Below are 21766 nucleotides of genomic sequence, written 5' to 3' on the forward strand. Positions count from 1 at the left end.
ATTTTGTATTTCTAACATGTATCTCTGCCTGTATAGAATCAGGCAAACTTTGTATTTATAGCTACATGACAATGTGTATCAATGTATTGATACACATATTTCAAGTATGAATTTATACAAGTATTACAACACTAAATTGTTACAGCATGTATATCAATGCTAGATTGATACAGCAGGTATTAGAAAACTATCATGTTGAAGGTCACTCAATTCATGAATATTTTTCATTGCTGGTTTTGGGAAAGGATCTGGGTAAATCATTAATATGCTAAATTAAGAAAATAATTTCTAGTATACATAGAGCAAATAAATTGCTTGGAGATCTGTTGAGTAAAAAAAAAGATTTTCTTCTATAACATATAGAATAACTTCATAATTCACAGTTTTATTAATGGATAAAGTAAATTTTACATACATAATTCTCTAAAAATTGCTAGGTTCAAACCCCAATATAATATTATAATTTCAAGATAAGACAAATTGTTTCAAGTGAAGCTTACATAGGATACTTTTGACATAATTTAAGTAACATATTTCATTTCACCACACAGAAATAAAGTTTAAGTAATGTCTTTACCATGGATTTAAAACAGTCTTATATACAATTGTCTCTTTTTATCTCTATTTCCATTTCAAAAAGAATTTATCAATCTTTAAAACAAACAAAAAATCTCTTTGTCTCAAATTCCCCAAGGTTTAAATATCCTCACAGGCTTTTTCTCTTGAGACCATTAATATTTTATTTCCTTTTCAACTTTCTAAAAAAACTAAATGCTATCAATTGCCTGAGTTTGTGTTTGATGTTATGAGGAAAACCTATTGATAGAATAGAAGTTAACCTAGCTCTAACCCTTTGTGTACATTGAATCCCTTTATAAAGTGTAGTCAAAGAAAGAATTAATTACAGCTAGCCATGCAGTAAATAATATCAAATTACAAGTACACTGAGATTGAGAAAAACTTTACCAATTGACTGAGTACAAGTTAAAAGACTTCTATTTTGATAGAATCTAGCAAAATATCCTTCCTTCACTTCAAAGCTGACTGCATGCTATGATTTGGTGTAGGTAAAGCCTCCTAGATTAAGAGTGGAAAGAGAAAATTAACTCTATGCCATAAAGAAAAGAGAAAAAACAGTATTGACAGTAATTGGGGAATAATTGAATCAGAAAATTAACCAGGGAATTGATTATTGTCCTCTTTTAATCATCAAAGCTCCTTTGAGAGAGAAAAATATCAAAAGCTGTATTAAAACATTACTGACTCTTTGTACAAGTATTTTCATCTTACTTGACTTCAATACTGAAAAAATCCTCACTAAGTTACCTAAGAATCTTGTGCTTTTGAGATGGAGGCTTTTTGAGATTCTACATATGGCAGACACAAAGTAACCTAAAGCGAGATCAAAGAAGTGAGGTCGTCTAGCAAGATGGTTGCCGTCTGTGAGTAGAGAATAATGGCAAACTTCAAAGATTCTAGTCTGAGAATGCCAGTAGGCCAAATAAAGTACAGCTGTGTGCTCATGGGTCGTTAAAAGCTAAACATCTAAAGGCTTTGTACTGATCCCTTAAGAGATGAACACTACAGAAAAGACTATTAGATATCTTTCTTTATTTTTCTCAACTGATAAAAAATATCTGGTTTTTAAAACATTTCTCTTGAAGAATTTGAGATCATAGTGAGTTGGTAAATTAATTTCAACTTTGAAAATTGTTTACTGGTACTTATTTGAAAGATATTTATCTGAATATTATATATATAGAAATAGCTGATGTCTGGTAGGAAAGCTCGTTAAATTAGCTATTAAATTCTAATGTATGGAGTGAAATGAAATATTGACAATAAACGCAGAGAAGTGTTAACTCATTTCTGTTACTATAAGACAATAGAAAGATTGAATTGATAATATATTAGAATGATTTGGACTAGATTGTAACATATGGTACTAGTGATTTTAAACTGATAGTGTTTTCACTTTATATACTGATACATATCTACATTTAATTTCTAATTTATGAATTCATATGCAATAATAATTATAATTTGATATCTTTGTTATCAAGCTATCTCTTTCATCATGATCTCACTTTCCAACACTTACTTTATTAGTCACATTTTCCAATTTAGTATAAAAATATGATCTTTATGGAAAATTGTTGATTCAGAACTATTAATTAACAATGTTGAATATATGTAAGTTTTTATTTGGACTAGAATGATAACATATAACTTCTCTTACACATATGAGTATTTCTGAACTCTTCCATTTACATAGCATAGATGTAGACTGTTTGTGGAGGAAAGAGGGAATTTGTAATAACAATGGGTCAAAATGAATAAATATAGTAATGGGACCTCCTGAAGTAAATATTTTGTCCTTTAGTAGAGGTAATTTCTCAACTGATTCTGTAGGTGTTCCAATTATCCTTGTTCTGCTCCTAAACCTGTCTAATGAAGAAGATTCATTTTCTATATGATGAAAATAATCTATTTAATACATTTAGATCATTCTGATTTTTACAAATTTAATTAACCATGATTGTTGTTGTATTTTCAGGGTGTTAACTTGGATGTTGGAGAGTGACCGTGTCACTGAGCCGAATGCCAGCTACCAAGATCCAGATAAGAGTTCCAGAACTCGTGGATCTCATGCAGCTAGACTTAACCATTCAGCCAGTGCCTCCCTTCCTTCTCATAAACAAAGGTTAGGGCGATCAAATACTTTATTTTTTATTCCATTTAAAGTATTCATATTCAGTTACTAGGCCATGTTTAATCATTGGAGGTATTATTGATACTCTGGCCTAAAATAACCTATCTTTTATAATTGATGTTATTGTTTTCTTGAATAGTTATGCAATGTCATTTTCTTTTTTGAACAGTTCGAAAAAAGTTTGTGGAAATAGTGGAACACATACTAATAGTAGGTCAACATCAGTGGAAAGAAGTGGAAACATTTTACAATCTTGGGTTGCACCAAGTCAAGTTTTACCAAATCAACCATTTGCCCAGGATTCTATGATGCCTTTACCACCTCAACCCAACACTCGTACTCAGCTAGAAGAGGCTAAACGAAGGTTGGAAGATTATCCTGCTGGCTCACCCATCAAATCAAAGTAAGTCTTAATTCAAGATAAATTTCAGATGACAGAAGCCACTTCTGTGTTGCAAAGAGCTATGGTTTTATAGAATTCTATAAGCTAAGATTCTGTTATTAGTGGATAAGCCAAATATGTGGATGTGAACCTCACTTTAAAGAGAAGTTATGGAAAACTGTTTCACTGAATAATGGATTATTTCTGATTTTTTATGTGTTTCTTTTATCTTCCAGATCTTTTGCTGGAGTACCAAAAGGTCACATTGTGCCGTCTGGTGCATCCAATACTAGAACTATGCCTTCTGCTAAAACTGTACCTTCTGAACTAGATAGATCTGGTGGAACCCAAACATTAGAGTAAGTATTACAAATCATAATCAGAGTTTTGTGGTTGAAGGGAGATAAATCTTGATGATTCATGTTTGTCCTACATATCTTTCTTTCCAGAAATTAATGTTGTTTTCCAAAATCCCCAAAAAACATTTAGGCCCATATTCCTGAAGGCTGACTGAATCAACCGCAAGCTAAGATCAATGTCTAAATGCATCTGGCCTACTATAAACTGACAATTGGAAGTTATCTAAATCAAGCTAAATGGAATATAAAGTTGACTTGTGTTGTATTCAAATCTCAAACTAATTTCATCCTCTTCTTTCATTTCAGTCGATCAGTGTTATCAAACAAATCAAATAGTGCCAACATCTCTACCTCAAACTCTAATACTACTGTAGTTGGGATATATTTCGGTGCCGAACCCATACCATATCGTCATACTTTACCAGGTCGTAATATCACCCTCGGCCAGTTCAAAACTCTTATTACCAAGAAAGGAACATTCAAGTAAGTATTATTACAAGAGACATCTATCTTTTTGGAGCCTGATGAATTTAGGAGAAATAGACTTTATCTGGTGGACATACTGCATTAGTCTTAAATTTAAGATATAAGTGGTTGTATCACAGACCTTCAATAGTGACTGCATATGAAGATTTCTAAAAGTGATTATATATGTGAGTTGAAAGGGGATATGATTGCAATCAATCTGAAGGGATTCAATGCCCAGTGTACTTCTAGCCTCCGTAATCTTTAATTCAATTATCTTTATGCTACATACAGATTTTATTTAGTAAATTTAGACTTCGTAATATTGATGTCTAATTTTATTTTCAGATATTTCTTCAAACGAGATAGTGATGAATTTGGAGAAGGAGCCGTATTTGAACAAATTAGTGATGATAGTGTTGTTCTACCAATGTGGGAGAACAAAATAGTTGCCAAGGTGGACAAAATTGAATAAATAGCAGTTATTGTGGCAAAATTGTAACTTAAAAAAAAAATTGTGATCACATCATTGAAATAGGCAGCATTCTTTACTTTCTTTCGTCCAATATACAAAAGAATGTCAATGCAGTATTTTGATGATGTCATTGTGTATGGCAATACCCATCAATCATCAGTAGTAACCCAGCGAGCAGAAGTGAAGCAAAATTTAGAGTTGTGCACAAATAAAACCAAATAAGGACATGATATTTTGACTGTCATGGTGTTGTGATTGTGAAGAAAACCTTATCAAAGATGTCTATTATATAGAAAACGGTATATAATATATATTTTGTATATGACAAATGGCCAAAGCCATGGCATGGCTAGTCAAGCCAGAATATTTGTTTGTATGTAAAGACATGTAAATAGTTGTATGTTATCTTAATTTTATTGACTCAGGGGAAGGCTTATTAAACAGTTTCTTGCATACATATTTTATCTGATTGCTAATTTTGATTTAAAAGAAAAACATTGGAATTGTGTTTGGATTTCATGATTCTTCACAAATGAGTCATGAATGTTAATATCTGAAAAATTTCAATAGTTTTTGTAGCTAGATGAAAATTATCAGTTAGATAATATATGTATGTAATTTATCAGTGTTTTATGTGGTGTATGTAGATGTGTATTTTAAACTTTAAAATATGGTCAAACTTATGTCTATGACGGGTTTTAATAGTACAGGGTACAAAATAACAATCAAAACTTCAGGAGATAGCTGATCGATGTTAAAAACTTTCAATTATCTTAAATTTAATTTAAACCAAAAAATTCAACCCAAAATCAAATGGAGTAATTTTTATACATAGATAATAAAATTAGTGGAATGAAAAGTGCTTTGATTAATTTATTTTAACATCTTTTATTATTTTTTTTAAAAGAAAATCAAATATTGTTATTATTTATTTTATGAATTATATGATGTCTGTAAGGGAAAAATATTGCGTCATAAACCAGTATTAGGGTTACATTTTAGATATTTGTGCCTTTTCTTGAAGTCATTTCTGTGATAATCTTGCTATTAATTTTAATGGGTTTTGGAAATATCAAACTTCAATAAAACTGATACTAGATATGGCACCACTTTTAGAACCACTAAATTAGATTTTAATGTATGAAACAACAAGAGCTAAAACAATAAGATACCAAAGTAATAATAAATTTATATATAAAGGATTAAGTCTTGTAAATATAAGAATATTATATATATTTACAGAATATATTGTGACATTGTTTTTAACATAAACTCAAATTGACACATTGTATATTGTACCCTTTTTACCTATATAATGTCTACAATAAGACAATAGGTAATATATAAATAAAGTTTGTATATCATAATTACATTATTTTGATTTATTTAAAATTGATGGCTTGTAAAAGAAACAAGTTCAGAAAGCCTTGATCTCTTATGGATATGCTGTGTTGACTGGAAAGCCAACTTATTCAAGATCACTTTCAAACACAGACCAAGTTTGGAACCCTAACCACCTCCACCAGGTTAAACATAAGCAAATGACCTGTGTCCAACCTGTTATGCCTCAGAACACCCAATTTATATTTCCTAAATAGACTCTTCATATAGATGTATTCTTCCAAATGAACCTGTGCGTACATGATACCCCCAGACCACAGTGATGTCTTATTTTTTTTAAATAGTTACATGAAAATTCAAAAATAAATTTTCAGTTGCATACCTTTTGTCTTTGATCATTAGAAATATAAGGTTTGATCATTTCACCTTAATAACACACTTCCTCCCAGCATTTTTCCTTCTGTTTCGTTATCCTTTTCCATGTAAGATTTTTTCGATTCTCATTTTATCAATCAAAAGTAGGACTCTATTCAATTTAGGTTTAATATTTTTAAAAAAATGATTGGCAAATGTGATTTCATAAACATTTGGTTTGGTGAGATTATACCATAAATACAACAATTCACTAAAATGTCTTGGCCTTGACTGGTTCAATCTAAGTTAATCTAAAAATGTTCTGAATCCGGTTTATTGGGAAATTACAAAGTAATCCAAGGGAAATAAGTACACTTAAACTCAAAAATTTACTAAAGCATCAGATAGAATAGATGCTACATAATCAGTTCCATTTACATTTATTGGACAAATTCTCTGGATCATGCATCATTTATTCAATCACAAAATTTCCATATAGCAATATGGTTTAGTATTAAGGACTGATGAACAACATAAAAAGCCAGTCCATATGATAGTCACTTGTGTATTTCCATCCTAAAAGAAATCCACACAAAAGTGTCCCAGACATTAAAGGGACATGTTAACATTCCTCATTTGACCATACACATCCTAGTAATTCAATTTTGTTGATCACATCACAGAAACTGAATGAAACCATGATGTATATTGTTCTTCAATTGTGTTCAAAAAACTTTAAACCCAGCCATCGAAAGAATAAACATAAACTAAAAACAATGATGGTACTTGGTACTAACATCAGGTAATAATAAACCATGTTTCAGTCAGGCCAGGGATCTGGAAATATATAGATATAAAGTTTATTGCATACTATTATGATAACACGATTTTCTAGAAAAATATATGTTTGATCTCAAAATTTCAGCCATATACAGTTTGCTTTAAATTATCTTTTATGTCCCACAGATGTCCAGACAACAATGTTGTGATTGCATACTAGCAGGTATTAGCAATCATTTTTGTATAAATTGAAATATCAACTTCAAAATTTTTAGCATTGGCGTTGATGTAAAAGCTAAACTTGAGACTGAGTTAAGATTTATCAATATCAAATTTCCATATTATCCTCTTGGATTATGGCTATATGCACTGCCCATACACCCCCAGGCCCTCTACTGTACTCCTACTTCCAGCAGGCAGGTGCTTCCCCTAGCTCTATACCTTTGTATGCAGAGTAATGGAAATATAGTTTTTTACGATTGGGTTATTCATGCTACACAGCAAAAATCATAATCATCCTTTATTTAGAAAACGAAAGTAGACAACTGTTATTACATGTACCAAATATTTCTATTTGCTTATAATAAGACACAAATACGTATTCCATAGTAAATCTACAAACATATCTAAATCCATGTTGAAAGAACAACTCTTAAAAATACATGTTACACTTACCAAAGTGATTAATTTATTTGTGGGCCAGTGAAACTTTACTTGGGTTGGCCTTGTTAAATGAAGAAAAAATGTGAAGCCGAAGTCTTGGAAAACTAAAAATGCAAACCTTTGTTTTTTTCTTCAATACTTTGCCAACCATCGAGTATCGAGTTAATTATTTTTAAAAAATCATACTAGGACTACATAGAAATAGGATTTAGAATTTAGAAGCAGACAATATTAATCGAACGAATAAATTAAACTGCGTTTCGTCTTAAATGTACAAATCCTAAATTTGTTTCAAGGGAGGTAATTGTAATGAGCATGCTGGTAAACAAAAATTATAGTTTATGTAATGGAATTGGTTGTTGTTATGAAATGAATTGGTGAAGCCAAGTAAATGCCAAATGGATAAAATATCTAGTAAAATTGTGTATACTGCTTTGAAGAGAATTCGACCATTATGGGTCAACGTGGCAAAATTAACTGCACAGTATATTAAAAAGCCGGATGTCATTCCCATTGAGAGAAAATTGAGAAGAATGGATGATTCATTGATATTGCAAAAAAAGAAGATTTTGTATAAAGATGACAATTTTCTTGCTATTGACAAAAGTTTTGATGTCAAAATGGCATCTGATTCATTAGAAGATGTTGTTACTGTAGACAAACAGCTGCGTGCAAGTTTTCCGGAATTATGTGATAATAGTGTATTTTATGGATTTAGGTTTGTTCATCTTGCCTTCTTGATCTTAGACTGGAGTAGTCTATGTAGTTTTCAAGTTTGGATGGGATTTAAATTAATCATATCTAACAGTTAATCCTTGCTGTGGAATATGACTTAGATGTTTAGAATGTTATATTGTGGCGGTTCAGAACTATAAGCTTACATGATTAGTGGAGTCGAGTCAAAAGGTTTATGCACATCTGAAAACATTTCTATATACACACACCATTTCAATTTTTCCTGTCTAAAATTGATAGATTAATAGTTTGTTAAAAATATACTGTAGTGTTGTTCTTTAATACAGTATGTTTATTTTTTGACTTTTCTGGTCTATTTCAGGTTTCAGCAAAGGCTTGATAATGCAACAAGTGGTGTTGTTTTGATTAGTTTGAATAAATCTTCAGCAGCAAAGTTTGCTAAAAGCCTTAAAAAAAGAAATGTCCTGAAACATTATTTAGCTCTTGTAAGTAAAATTGCACTCCAATTCCCAAACATATGCTAAAATTAATGGATTTTAACCTTCTTACATGACTTCATGGCTAATATCATAATACATAATGGTAGATGATAATGTTGCAATCTGGGGTGCTATTGAGGCAGGTCACACTCATCCATCTGGGTATTTTAACACAGTATCCCTTCTGGACAGTTTACATATCTAATATTGTTTATTTGGTATATTCATTACACACCACCCACGAGCAAGTGCCCCTGCTGGGGGACTTAGTTATCCCTGAGGTAACTGAGATCTTGAGTCAAAGTCAGAGAACTTAATTGATTTGAACTTCATATTTCCAGGTACATGGCCATGTTGAGCCCACTCAGTTTATGATAAATGTACCATTGTGTAGACACATTAGAGAAGAAAATGAACCTCACAAAATGAAAGTTGCTGAAGATGAACTAGATGAAAACTCCAAAGATTGCCAAACTTTTGGTGTTAAATTAGAAACTGGAACTTATAATGGTTCTCCTGCCACTAAATTACTACTTGTTCTGTTTACTGGTAAGAAACAGTTTGTGATTTCAATGCTGCTGAGCAAATATCTTCATCAAGGGTCAAGGTTAACATTGGCTGTGGTACAGTTCAAAAGGGCTGACTATATTATGCATTGATTGAAAGGGGTTGAAAGTGGAATTTTACTTACGATTAGGAGGATTCAAATTCATGGCACCTAGCAGATGATAATTCAAATTGCTGCTGACGCATAAGAAAGTGTTCCAAGCATCATTAGAGGGAAGTTATGCCGCTTACACTGTACAGAAGTTGATAACTCTTGTATATAATCAAGAAAGGCGATAGGGCTTTAAAGCCAAGATAAGGATGGGTTTAAAGCTTTCATAGTAGATTGGAAATGGATATAGTGAAGATGATTTGATGCTAACTGTGCTCTCAAGTTTTTTTTAATCACCCTGCAAACTCTATGTTGAACCTTGTTTTTCAGGTAGAACACATCAGTTACGAGTACATTGTAAGCATATAGATCATCTAATAGTCGGTGATTATACATATAGCAATAGACAAGATACAGAACCATATAGAATGATGCTTCACTCTTATAGACTACGTATACCGATATCACAAACACAAACTCTAGACATCAAAACTGATAATGATCCATTTCTATCACATTTTGATCCAAACTGGCAAGTTGATCAAATTCATATGAATTATATTGATTGTGTGAAGAAGTTTTATGATAATGAATACAAGTTTGTGATACCAGATGAAAATGAAGTAAAATATTATAATGCTGTTGATTCCTGATGAAGTTTGTTATTAGATTGTAACATTACTTTTATAGATGTTGGTTTTTGTATGTTAGCTATCATGTTATTGTATAATTGAGTATATATGTGATAGATTTGAATGTGGCAGACTTTATACTATGAAATAAATTTATATCTTACTTCACATCAAGAAAACTATTTGATAAACTTCATTATTTTTTAATTACAAAAATATTTACATAACTCATGTTTTTTCAAGCTCTTCAATCTCTTCAATCTGACTATGATATAAAAATGCGTGCTCAAATTATTTAAAATATTTTGAAGTAACAAATCAAATAGTGAATGAATTAAACATTGTGTTGTATTGATTATTAATGGAACTTATTGTACCATCTAAGAGAAATAAAACCACAAATAAAACGGTAGAATTTTAATGTTTTTTTGGTTACTAAATGTTACGCTTCAAACAGGAGGGCAGTACAGTTGACATAGGTCCAGACTTAAGTCAATCAAAGCTCAAAATGTTTGATAGTTATAAGATCTGTCAGCCCTTTGCCAGGAGAGCAAATAAGCTACATGTAAATACCTACTAAGCGTATGATGAAAACGCATTCAACAATGTTCACAGTATCAATGTAGGCTATGCGACGTGTTGTTCGGTAGTTAAAAGCTTTTTTTTCTATCTTCACTACTTTTTAGTACCGAACAATTTAAAAATTGTCGCATATTATAATAGATTTTTTGCTTTTGATGGTGTCACAAAACACAGAATCAATTCATACTTGTAAATGTTATACTCTAATTTATAGGCCATCAGTCTTCTGCCAAAGCTAACGGCCTAGGTTAGCAGCCTCGTTATCGAAAGCAACCAAATTACTATAAATATAAATTCAAATCCATGCTACGAATAAGACTCACAGAGTGTCATGAAAAGTAATCAAACGGTATAAGTAATGAAAATAGCAGAATATATATTTAATAATTTTTCTGATTAACACCCTAAACAACAGCGTGTGTAGCGAAATACATTGTGGAACAATGTAGGTCAGTCGCTGTCAGCCAGGCTATTTGTGGGTCATGTGTATTATAACCTTCACCCTGGATATTAACTGCGGGACTATATGTGATGTAGTCTCGAATATGAGGCGTTCCGTTGTCAATGAAAATATAAACTATGTAATAATCGAGGCTATCCGTGACGAAATTCCATCAAATCATTGTCCAATCAGATATCGCACACTTGAGCCTACGTCACTCATCCGAGTTATTTTTAGCCAGGCCTCCATTTTTCTTCTATGAATACGATATACTTTGTTGTACAATTTGCCTACTATGTTGCACATTTCCAGGTAATTATCATGTCATTTATGTAAACCCACAATAGTATTTCTATTATTATGTCTACACTAAAGATTAAAAACCCTCTCAACAAACTCACTTAGAAGCATGAATGCATGTCGCCGATATGTTTGCTTCGACCATATTTCGAGGCTGTTCGGTTCATCATGAAACGTTGGTGATCTATAATTTGTCAAAGGTTTCTGTTTTATTTCCTTCATGACATATTGCAGAATTGAAAGAGACAGCTTAAATAATTAATTTCTATGATTTTTAGACATACCCTAGGGAATACTACAGACTGAAACATGTTCCTTTTAATGTTATTGGATATTTCAATTCACATTTAGCGCATATGAAGACAACAAACATGTGGTCACGTGACTTGTGTGTAAACTAACTGGCATTGACTTTTTACTGTTAAATATTAAGATGTATAATGGCATAAATCAAATAAATTAAAATTCTTTTTGACATTTAATGCTGTTTATTCAATAAAATAAGCTTACTTAGTAAAATAGTGATAGTGAAGTATAAGGTGTTTGCAAAGTTGATATGCCACAACAAGGCAGGTAAAGCAATAGCCCAGGAAGGAATTCAATTATTAGCATTCAATTGAAGAAACTTTGGATATACTGCATATTTTGTTTAAAAAGCAACACGAAGAACTTGTTTATGATTGTAATTGGCGATTTTTATTTGTAAACTGTATTGAGTGTATATTTGATTTTTCTCACCAATTAAATGATCGGCACTTGTAGAAAATCTTAGCCAGAATTCTTGATATTTTTTCTCCAGTGAATAAACAAGGCCTCGTGGGAATATCTTAGCCGCAAACAGTGATTAAATATGATAGCTAGATGAAAAATGTCAACAATGCTGTAAAATATGACGTACTGACTTGTGACAGAGACCTTACTCAAAATATCTGTCTCTTTTTTATTTCAGATGAAGTACGGTATAAAAATTTAAATTATCTTGTATAAGAGAAAACCTTTTGTCTAAAAGGTAATGTATGTTTATTTTCTGTTATTATCAAGTCAAATGCTTTGTTCCTCTAATATCGATAATCTAATTGGAATTTGCAATATTTATGATATTTATAACAATAACTGGATTAAGCGAACTGGTATGATCTCAAATGTCTTGGCATTCATGACTTATGTCTTGTAGCCTACTTGTAACCATATATACATACAAAGCATGTATATACAACAAGGATTGAATTTTGAATTCTTATTCTGAGAATTGTATTGAATAATGATGGCAATATCAAAATTGTAAAGATTACCAGAAATTTGATTAGTCAATTTTCTTACTATAAGATCTCTTGAATTTATTGATATATTGGCTAATGATTTACATGGTTGTAATGATGTAACACCTTATAAATGGGTTTAGTGATTATTATTGGATTATTGTGTCATTTATATTTTATAGGTTGTAAAATACCAAAAATCAAAATGGACACGCCTCATCTATCCAAGGAGGATGAAAATCAGCTGCAAGATGATATGACACTTGTGGATGGCAATTCCTCAGGTGGAGAAGATCAAACTGATAATATTCAAGATGATGTTGATTTAAATACACTTACAACAACTGAAAATATTGAAAGCAATAATGACAAATCGGAAGATATATCTTTGAGTGGACTGAATGCTATGTCTAATATTTCTGAAGATGGTTTATGGGAATCAGACAACTTATTCAAAGACCTACCATATGAAGAAAAGAATCTTGGTGATAAAGGAAATATATCACCAATTAAAGAAGCTTTAGCAGCCGGTGAAAAGCCTTTAAATGAAACCCCAGTGTCATCATCAGAAGCAATACCAATTCCTTCACTTAGTCCACAATTACCAGTTGCTGACAATTCACATTCCCTTTTACCTAAGATAACTATAAAAGGAGTGTGCTCTAAACCATCACTATCTGCCACACCCATTGTGTTAAATGCTGTTAGTTCCAGTGACAGTTCATATGTTGTAAATCAAGACAATCAGGCAAGTCCAATAATTCTTAAAGCATCTGAAGCCAGATCATTGCTAGAAGCTAATAACAACAAACCAGCTCAAACAGCTCCACAACTGGTCTATGTCAAGCCACCACCGGGTGCAAAAATAATCAACCCAAATCAAACACAACCACATAACAACCAATTTAAGTCTGTCATTTTACCAGCTAATAGCATTCCAGGTCAAACCAAGCAACTGGTGTTGCAACAGTCAGGAAACAGTCCTCCAATTCTTATACCAGTGAATTCTGTCATTCAATCTGGAAGTAATGTAATTCCAGTAACACAGACGAACAATGGTACAATTCTTGTTCCTTCCACTACCAATAAAAACATTCTTGTGCCTGTAACAGCTTCATCATCATATAAGGCTACCACACCTTCAGTTGGAACGAAGATAGTTTATTCTGGATTACCATCTTCACAATCAAATACAATCCTTTTTCCAGCTAATCAGTCAGTCACATCAAATACAATCATGATACCACAAACCCACAAAAAGATTTTACCAACTTTAATACCGAATCAGAAGATAATATTACCAAATGGTTCTGCCAACAATCCATACATTATTGTACCTACATCCGGAACTGGTTATAAACCTGGTGACAAAATTCTTGTGAAAACAACAACTAAAACTCTAACACAAAAAGCTCCTCCTAAAATTGTACCCAAGATATCGCCAGCATTTAATCCAAAACCTGGACAGCTTGTTCTTCAGACTGCTGATGGTCAAAAGCTTCTTCTACAACCAATCGAGGGTTCGAAAGCTTCTGATGCAATTCCTGCTCCACAAAAACTGGTTTTTCATCAAGGCAGGGTTGATCCAGCTTCTGTTCCTAAGACTACCTTTCTTCCTGTCAAGCAATCCCCATCTCCAGTTGTAGCTTACACAACAGCATCTATTCCTAAAGCAACAGACTCTAATACCACAATCACAGGTGGAGAGCTAAAGACCTCTGGTATTAGAAAAGATATGCTGACCAGTATACCAACCAGTATAGGCTCTTCCCTGGCTGGTGAAAAACAGCACATGAGATTAAAGATAAATGTTGAGAATAGTAAGGGGGAAGTGAAAGAAACAATTGAAAAGGATGTTGAGTTAGATACAGAATCTCTAGTGAAGAAAAAGTCTGTTTTAGTTGATATTCTTACCAATCAGAAAGAAACAGAAAACAAAAATAAAGAGGTTGATGATGATATTGCTGTATTTGAAATAAGAAAGGGTTCTCAAGACTTGATTGATAAGCATAAAATATTAAGCAAAAAAACTATTGACAACAACAACCTGAAAATTCCAAGCAGTACCGGCATAGGAGGAATGTCATATTTTAAAAAGTCCGTATCGAAAGATTCTGGTGAAGTTTCGTGTTTTGTTCCCCTGGATGTTTGTGGTTCTGAAACACTAGATCATCTTATTTCTCTAGCTCAGAATCCTCCATCTTCTTCTGCTGAACCAGAAACATGTGTAAGTCACAGAGTCAGTTCACCACAACCACAACCACAAGTTAGTGTAAAAACTTTATTAAAAAATGCCTTACAGCGATTTCCATCCAAACAAATTAATGCCAATAATTGTAATAGAAGAAAACAGGATTTAACTAATAGAAATGCAGATATGGATTTGGCAATCATCAAACCAAATGTTGTGAAACCCAAGCCTAAGAAACGTGCATCATCAATGAAAAGACCTGCTGCTAGAAGACGTTCTACAGTAGAGCAGGATGAAGTGATATCATCAATTACTGATTTTGATTTAGTACATCTTCAACGAGAGTTTGAATCTAATGAAGAAATTGATGTTGTAAATTCCCCACCTAGAAATGACAGTGAAATGGATTTTGAAATTAAACGAGAACCATTAAGTCCTGAAGTAGATAATTCTGTTTCGTTTGGTAATGATGATTATACTATTAGAATTAAAAGAGAGAGAGATGATGATGATCAATACATGGCTAGTACTAGTACAAACATTAAAACTGAGCCTAATGATGAGCCTACTAGTTATGGAGAATCAGGCATTCTTTCATCAGAAGACCTTGTGAGAAGAAGTTTTAGAATCTACAATAATCCTACACACAAAAGTGTTCACATAGAGCCAGACTCAAGTAGATCTAAGAGCAACACCTTTATTCCATTAACAAATTTTCTCAGCGATTCTCCTGCAGTTAAACTTGAAAATGTAGAAGACTTTGATGCTTATGCACCATTTGATTATAGTAATGTGCCAGGACCTATTAGTGTCAGTCTCAAGAAGGGTAAAAAGAAAATACGAGCCTTAATGGGATTGAAAGATTTATATATTCGTGATTGTCCCGATTTCCGTATCATAGAAAGCAGATTTGCTATAAATTGTAAGCGTAATGTGTATTCGTGTAATCAGTGTGAAGGTGAATACTGTACTATTAACATTAAATCTCTCTCAGATCATTTAATTATGCATCAAAAATTTCCAAAAATCCATCAGTTAGTATCTGAAAGACCTTATGAAGTATCAGCTTTATCAGGTAAGTGCGTTTGACTTTTACTCACATACTTACATACACATGTACAGAAGATGTCTGGACAATCAATATAAATTCACTTGATATAGCTATTATTTATGACAGTAAAACAATTAGCATTTTCATTTGTGATGAATGTAGTAACATTTCACCATGTTAATGACTTCTAATTAACATTTCAGGTAACGAGGTAGCAGATATGGTTGCGGGATCTGAACGTACTATTGATGGATATGATCTTAATCAATATCTTAAGCAGTCCGCAAATAAATTTGTAAATAATGACAAGAAATATGTATGTGATTTATGTCCATATAACGGAAAGAATACAGCAGCTATGCAGTCTCATTTAAACGTTCACAGAATGGCATCTCGGGTTGCCTGTAATGTCTGTAATATTGTGTATAGGAATAGAAAAGTAGTAGAAATACATCAAGCCAATGAACATGGAATAACACCGCCAGATGGAGGATTTACCTCAAATGACATATATTTGAAGCCATTTCTACCACCTAGTTCTAGCAAAAAACAGAGTACAAGCTCTGCGGAAAGTTTAGTTTATGTGTCTGCTAGACCTTTATAGCGAAGAAAAAACCCAGTTATTATATATAGTGCTAATTAAAAGGACAAGGATTTAAAATCTTTAGGATCTGTTTTCTCACGAGAAGGAAGGAAGTGTCAAACTAAGACATAATAAACATATTTTTTTATTATGAAGAAGCCAGTTAAGATTAAAAATTCACTTTGGTAATGTGTTTAACTTTAATGTCTTGTGACTATCTTGAATGTACAATTTACAATGTATCAACATGATTGTGGGTATAACATTGATTTGGTTTTCTTTAAACATACATTTTTCAAGATTCATGATAAAGAATATCATCCTTGATGGAAAAGATTTATACACAACAAACTTTTTATGAACTTTATTTTATTTTTTTCCATTATAGTATTTTTTCATTCTACAGCCCTTTTATACACATATATATTTTGTACTGTATAATTTTGTTTGTTATATTGAAATTAAACATTGAATAATGTTGAATTTGGGCTTGGGAGAAAAACAGAGCACACATGGGTGATCCTTTACCATCATAAATGCTATCGTTATCCTTAAAATTGCAAGTTATCAAGGAATATTTAAATGTTGATATTTTATTCCCCCCCTCAAAAAAGAACATCAGTTAATACACAAATTCAATGGCTATAATAACTATTCATAATAGCATAATTTTTATTCATGTGGCCATAAGACAATTTCAAATATAACAAATGAGAATGTCAAAAACTTGATGACAGTAAAATGTATAAGTTTAAAGCTCAACTTTCAAACCTAAAAATCAATACACATCTTCTCGTATAAATTAATGAATGCTACATAATGTACAGAGATTAACTAATTTATTTAGGAATACCAGTATGATAGGGATTATGAATGGGCTGATTATTTTGGATGAATCTGGTATCCACTATCTGTGGTGCACCGCTGTTCTGTGAACCAGGCTGAAACAAATTATTCTGATTTGGTCCACTTATGAAATTGTTCTGATTTTGTGAATATGTAAATCTATTGATTTGACCACCAGTGTTCGGCAAATTATTCATGAATAAATTAGGATTCCCCTGGTTTGATGGATTTCCATTACCAAATGGCATCCTATTCATGTGTGGTAGGTTCTGATAGTGAAAATTATGTTGCGGATTAAAATATCTTTGATTCATGGAAGGTTGTTGCCAGGGATGTCCTTGTCCTTGCTGAGATTGATGCCAAGGAGCAGATGGAGGAGGCTGTCTGAAATTCATTTGATTTGATGGTGGTGTAAACCTGGGACAAGGTCCTCTAGGTGGCCAACAGTTCCACATATCTTGGTTGTTGTTAGCGGGTGGGAAAGAATCAGGTGCTGGACGATCTCTATCATTTTGGTGTTTTTTCTGTCTTCTCCCTGAAATTACATAAAGTTGTATTATACCAGAATCCAAAACTGTAATCATTTGCCAAATCAGTAGCAGAAATGCCATTCATTAATAGAAATGAGATAAATGTGCCATGTCTGTTTAGACAATACTATTTTTTTCCCAATAGACTTGTTGAAACAAAACAAAAACATCAAATAAATGCTGTTAAACCTCTGAAGACAAATATTACTAATATATGAACACACTTCTTTGTGGTTTAGATGACCTTTGACCCATTGCACCTGGTAACGCATCCAAATATCTGAAATAAATAAATAAATGCATAATAGAAGAAATCAAAAGAATATATTTCACAATCAAGTGTAGAAATTGAGTAATTTGACAAACAAATCTAGTTCAAATTTTCAAGTTCTGAAAAGAATCCTTTTTTTTCTTTTTTGAAAATTCTAAGAAATGTTCTGAAAAAAATGCTCTAAATCGAATTTTGAACAAAATTCTGAAAAAAGTTCTACTTACGATTCTTCATCTTCTTCTTTTATTTCCTTTTCTCCTTTCCTTTTAGATTTAGATCTCCTTTCACTCTCATCATCAGAATAATCTAAACACTAAAATTTAAAAATAACTTTTCATTAAAAAGAAATGAACACAACTTCATTTAATCTTAATAAATTCAGCCATTGATCCCATTCTTTATAACTAATCAAAAGAATGGAATTTGAACACACACAGGAGAAAATTATTTATATTAATTGCTTATTTGCTAAAACTGTGAGCGTGTGATGAAAAAATTTTTTTATATCAACATCCCATGCAAAGTGGATCTGGTAAACCTTACCCTCTCTGGTGGTTCATTATTATCTTTCCATGATGCATCTGATCCCTTTATTCTACAAACGAAAATAGTCATAAATTACACTTGAACCTTGAAGTATGTGGAGAACACCAAAGAATTGAAATACACATTCACATCTTGAGAAATTCAGAAAATCAAATTGTCCAAAATCTAGATTTTGGATTGAGTACACACAATACACTTAATATGTGTACTAAATAAGTGCCCTGTTTCACGAATACATAAACACAGACTCTGTAATTTACAGAGAGCAATTTCAAAAACTTATGGTTCTTTTTCTTTCTTTTGTTCAATTCAAATAAAAGTTCACTTACTGTCTCAATTGATCTAGAAATATATACTGTGTTATATCTTCTAAATTAGGTGCACAATATACTTTATCACCGATATTAATCTTCTTATTCTTGATATCTTCAATAGTGTTAAATCTGATAGAATAGAATGGTTTGGATACTGGACCAAAGGTCTCAAATACCTAATAATAAAAATATTAAAATTATTATAACACATACCTGGATATATCATCATGATATCTTTTAAACATAACACTTCACATTTTACAAAATATTTTGTCCACTCACATATCTAAAGTTTATTTAAAACATGAGCGGCTACAACATTTTCAGGAACAGTTACACACTGTTGCAGGTTGTGGAGAACTAATTTTTTTTCTTCTCTAATTCATGAAGTCAAAATTGTTGAAATGTATAATTATTGTTATATTAGACTATAAACAACAGCAAAGACAAACTATTTAAGTAAATAGTTGCAGTAAAATGCTACAATATAATAGAGAACCATAACAGAAATACAAAATTATTTTACCTGTCCAAACACCTTTCTATCTTCATAGAAAAAGACAGAATCTTCGTTTAAAGCTGGTGTGTCTGGTAAACTTTGAATAACAACTGAAATATAAAGCAGAACTGTTTTATAACTAAGCATTAGGTAGGAATATCAGTGGATTGTTAAGAAATGAGTTCTGCAACACTAATAATTCATGCCAGTGCTAGATACGCAAGAATTACAGTGATATAACAGTTATCTTTATACAGCTGTCAAAATTAAAAATTGATCTTTACTTCTACTCAGCAGATATATTGGGTATGAAAATAAACAAATAAAGACAGTACCCAAAGTATTCACTATTCCAGAGACTTGACCAATCAGTAATAACTTTTCATCTTTAGCTAGATTTATCTTCAATTCGTCAAGAGGTGGCAGGTCCTACAATAAAAATCAAAAGTTGTGTATCAGATGCTGGCTTTGAAAACAATAAAGCCACAAGTTATATGAAAGGCAAAAATAAGACTATTTCCAAATGCATTTGAGTTTCATTGCAAGCCTGGACCAATGATCAAAGAAAAACATGAAAAATTGAAAAGGTCACGCTCATCTGTACTTGAAGCAATTCAAATCCTGACTCACCTCTGGAAGCAATTCTCCTTTTGTTCTTGGCACCTCTTTTGGAGTAAAACCTTTACTCAAAACTCCACTTTCACTATAAAATACATGAACATTAATAGACATAAGAATCACTCGATTTGAAGAACAAAATTAGTTTTCCACACAATGATTTAAAGATAAAGAACATACAGAGGGGTAGATATAAACTGAAACAAAATTTTTAATGAGAATAATTTATAGCTCAAAATTGAATTGGAAAATTTATTGCTCAAACTGGAATTAGACAAATTTATAGCTCAAATTAGAATGGTGCAAATCGATCCTGTCAGTGTCCCCAATACACATACTGACTAGTTGGTACATAATAAGATTCAAAAAACTTTTTGCATTATCTTTAATGTCTTCACCTAAATTTCAATGAAACAAAACAGACTTTGATTTAAACCTCAGGTTAACATCCAAAGTTCTGATAATTCTATAAAAATATCTTACTCATCAGAAGGTACTACAGGAGCATCACTAAATACTACTGAGGAATCATCTCCACTATCATTTTCAGTCCCACTATCATGATCATCTTTCTCAGTCTTGATCTGACGGTATGACATTAGGTTCTCCGTTTTTAAAATTTCAACACCATCCCTTGACATTATTGGCTGCTCATCATAGTCTATGGGTTCTACTTTTATTACAACATCACTCATCACCTGGTTTGTTTTGGTAATTTTACTGTCATCTGTATCTATTGTCTGAACATCTGCAGCCATTTCTGTCTTGATCACAGTCTCCAAAGAAGTGTCCATCTTTGTATCATCATTGCAAAGAACATCTCTTTCTGTAGTGTCTTTTTCTTTGATCTTTTTAATATCATCCTGTCCTGTAGACTGTTCTGATACTGAAGCTGATTCTTCATTTTTAAGACTGCTTTCAGACTCAGTTTTATTTCCACTGGCATCTGAATTGATTGATTCGTGTTTAACGTCAAGAGCACCAGACTCTACTGTGGTTTGGTTTTCTGCTGATACATTTGCTTCATCTACAGTGGCAGAATCTAATGCAGCTCCACTGACCACTGGAGTCTTATTTTCAATATTTGGCTGTGATTTATCAGAGGCAGTTTCTTCTTCATTAACATTTATCAAATCAACCTTTATCTCTTTCTCCTCACATGTCGATGACATGGTTATGACACTGTCAGCAACTGATCTACCAATCTACCAGGTACAGTAACTACAAAAATGACAAAATAAGACATGAAAATATTAAAATTTTACAAAATTGATTAGTTTAGAATATGCCAATGGCTATGAAAACTTTGCTAGAAAAATATTGAGTCCACCCATACTGTTTTACTCGTTAAGATGTTTAAAATCTTTTTTGCCCCAGACACCAAATATATCAATGTTCCAAAGGACTTACAAATCTTACGTTCGTCGAATAATCTTCGATTAATAACAGACTTTGTTTATAAACACACGTGGTTCTATTTTCATTTTCTTCAACTGGGTCACCGGCCTTGACCTTTGAATGATGAACAGGAAGTGAATTGTGTAAGAGTCTTTTGCTAATTTCGGAGCCGCATTTTAGTATTTGCATTTCAAAATACACATGGAGTTTCTTAATCATCTGAATTAATATGCCCATTAACCAAAACTCGATTCTGCCTCTGCTTAGAGCTTGAGTTGCCAAATTACTGCATACTTTAGTACGCATGTCATGCCGTGCCATTTTTATTCTGGGTTTATT

The 21766-nt window shown here is 32.1% G+C and overlaps 4 protein-coding genes across 4 annotated transcripts; 3 read left to right on the forward strand and 1 right to left on the reverse strand.

The window, feature by feature from the left end:
• Positions 1-3815: 3815 nt before the first annotated feature.
• Positions 3816-4391, forward strand: LOTGIDRAFT_98136 (hypothetical protein; the record flags this gene model as incomplete). Its single annotated transcript, XM_009062009.1, has 2 exons — positions 3816-3937; positions 4268-4391. Coding segments are annotated over 2 exons (246 nt in total), but the record flags the coding sequence as incomplete, so codon positions are not given.
• Positions 4392-8083: 3692 nt separating this feature from the next.
• On the forward strand, positions 8084-9898 carry LOTGIDRAFT_84676 (hypothetical protein; the record flags this gene model as incomplete). The annotated part of the gene is made up of 4 exons (XM_009061703.1): positions 8084-8250; positions 8590-8713; positions 9049-9256; positions 9696-9898. Coding segments are annotated over 4 exons (702 nt in total), but the record flags the coding sequence as incomplete, so codon positions are not given.
• A 2371-nt stretch (positions 9899-12269) lies between these two features.
• LOTGIDRAFT_229115 (hypothetical protein) lies at positions 12270-15846 on the forward strand (the record flags this gene model as incomplete). Its single annotated transcript, XM_009062010.1, has 2 exons — positions 12270-12330; positions 12763-15846. A coding segment is annotated over exon 2 (3060 nt), but the record flags the coding sequence as incomplete, so codon positions are not given.
• A 285-nt stretch (positions 15847-16131) lies between these two features.
• LOTGIDRAFT_229116 (hypothetical protein) lies at positions 16132-21518 on the reverse strand. The gene is made up of 10 exons (XM_009062011.1): positions 21440-21518; positions 20513-21250; positions 20042-20114; positions 19747-19840; positions 19439-19521; positions 18928-19088; positions 18596-18647; positions 18277-18365; positions 18006-18061; positions 16132-17786 (listed from the first exon to the last, which is right to left on the reverse strand). Exons 2-10 carry the CDS (start codon positions 21199-21201, stop codon positions 17245-17247), a joined length of 1839 nt encoding a protein of 612 aa, XP_009060259.1. The 5' UTR covers positions 21202-21250; positions 21440-21518; the 3' UTR covers positions 16132-17244.
• Positions 21519-21766: the final 248 nt, after the last annotated feature.

Source organism: Lottia gigantea (genome assembly GCF_000327385.1).
Source record: "Lottia gigantea unplaced genomic scaffold LOTGIsca_5, whole genome shotgun sequence".
NCBI lineage: Eukaryota > Metazoa > Mollusca > Gastropoda > Lottiidae > Lottia > Lottia gigantea.

Bases quoted from the DNA above. Each gene is read 5' to 3' on its own strand.
- LOTGIDRAFT_229116 (XM_009062011.1), bottom strand. From the start codon at position 21,201: ATGTCATCGACATGTGAGGAGAAAGAGATAAAGGTTGATTTGATAAAT. The intron at 19,089-19,438 runs GTAAAATAATTT...TTTTATTATTAG, and splicing joins ATAGAAAGGTGTTTGGACAG to GTATTTGAGACCTTTGGTCC. The intron at 18,062-18,276 runs GTAAGTAGAACT...TATTTATTTCAG, and splicing joins AAAGAAGAAGATGAAGAATC to ATATTTGGATGCGTTACCAG.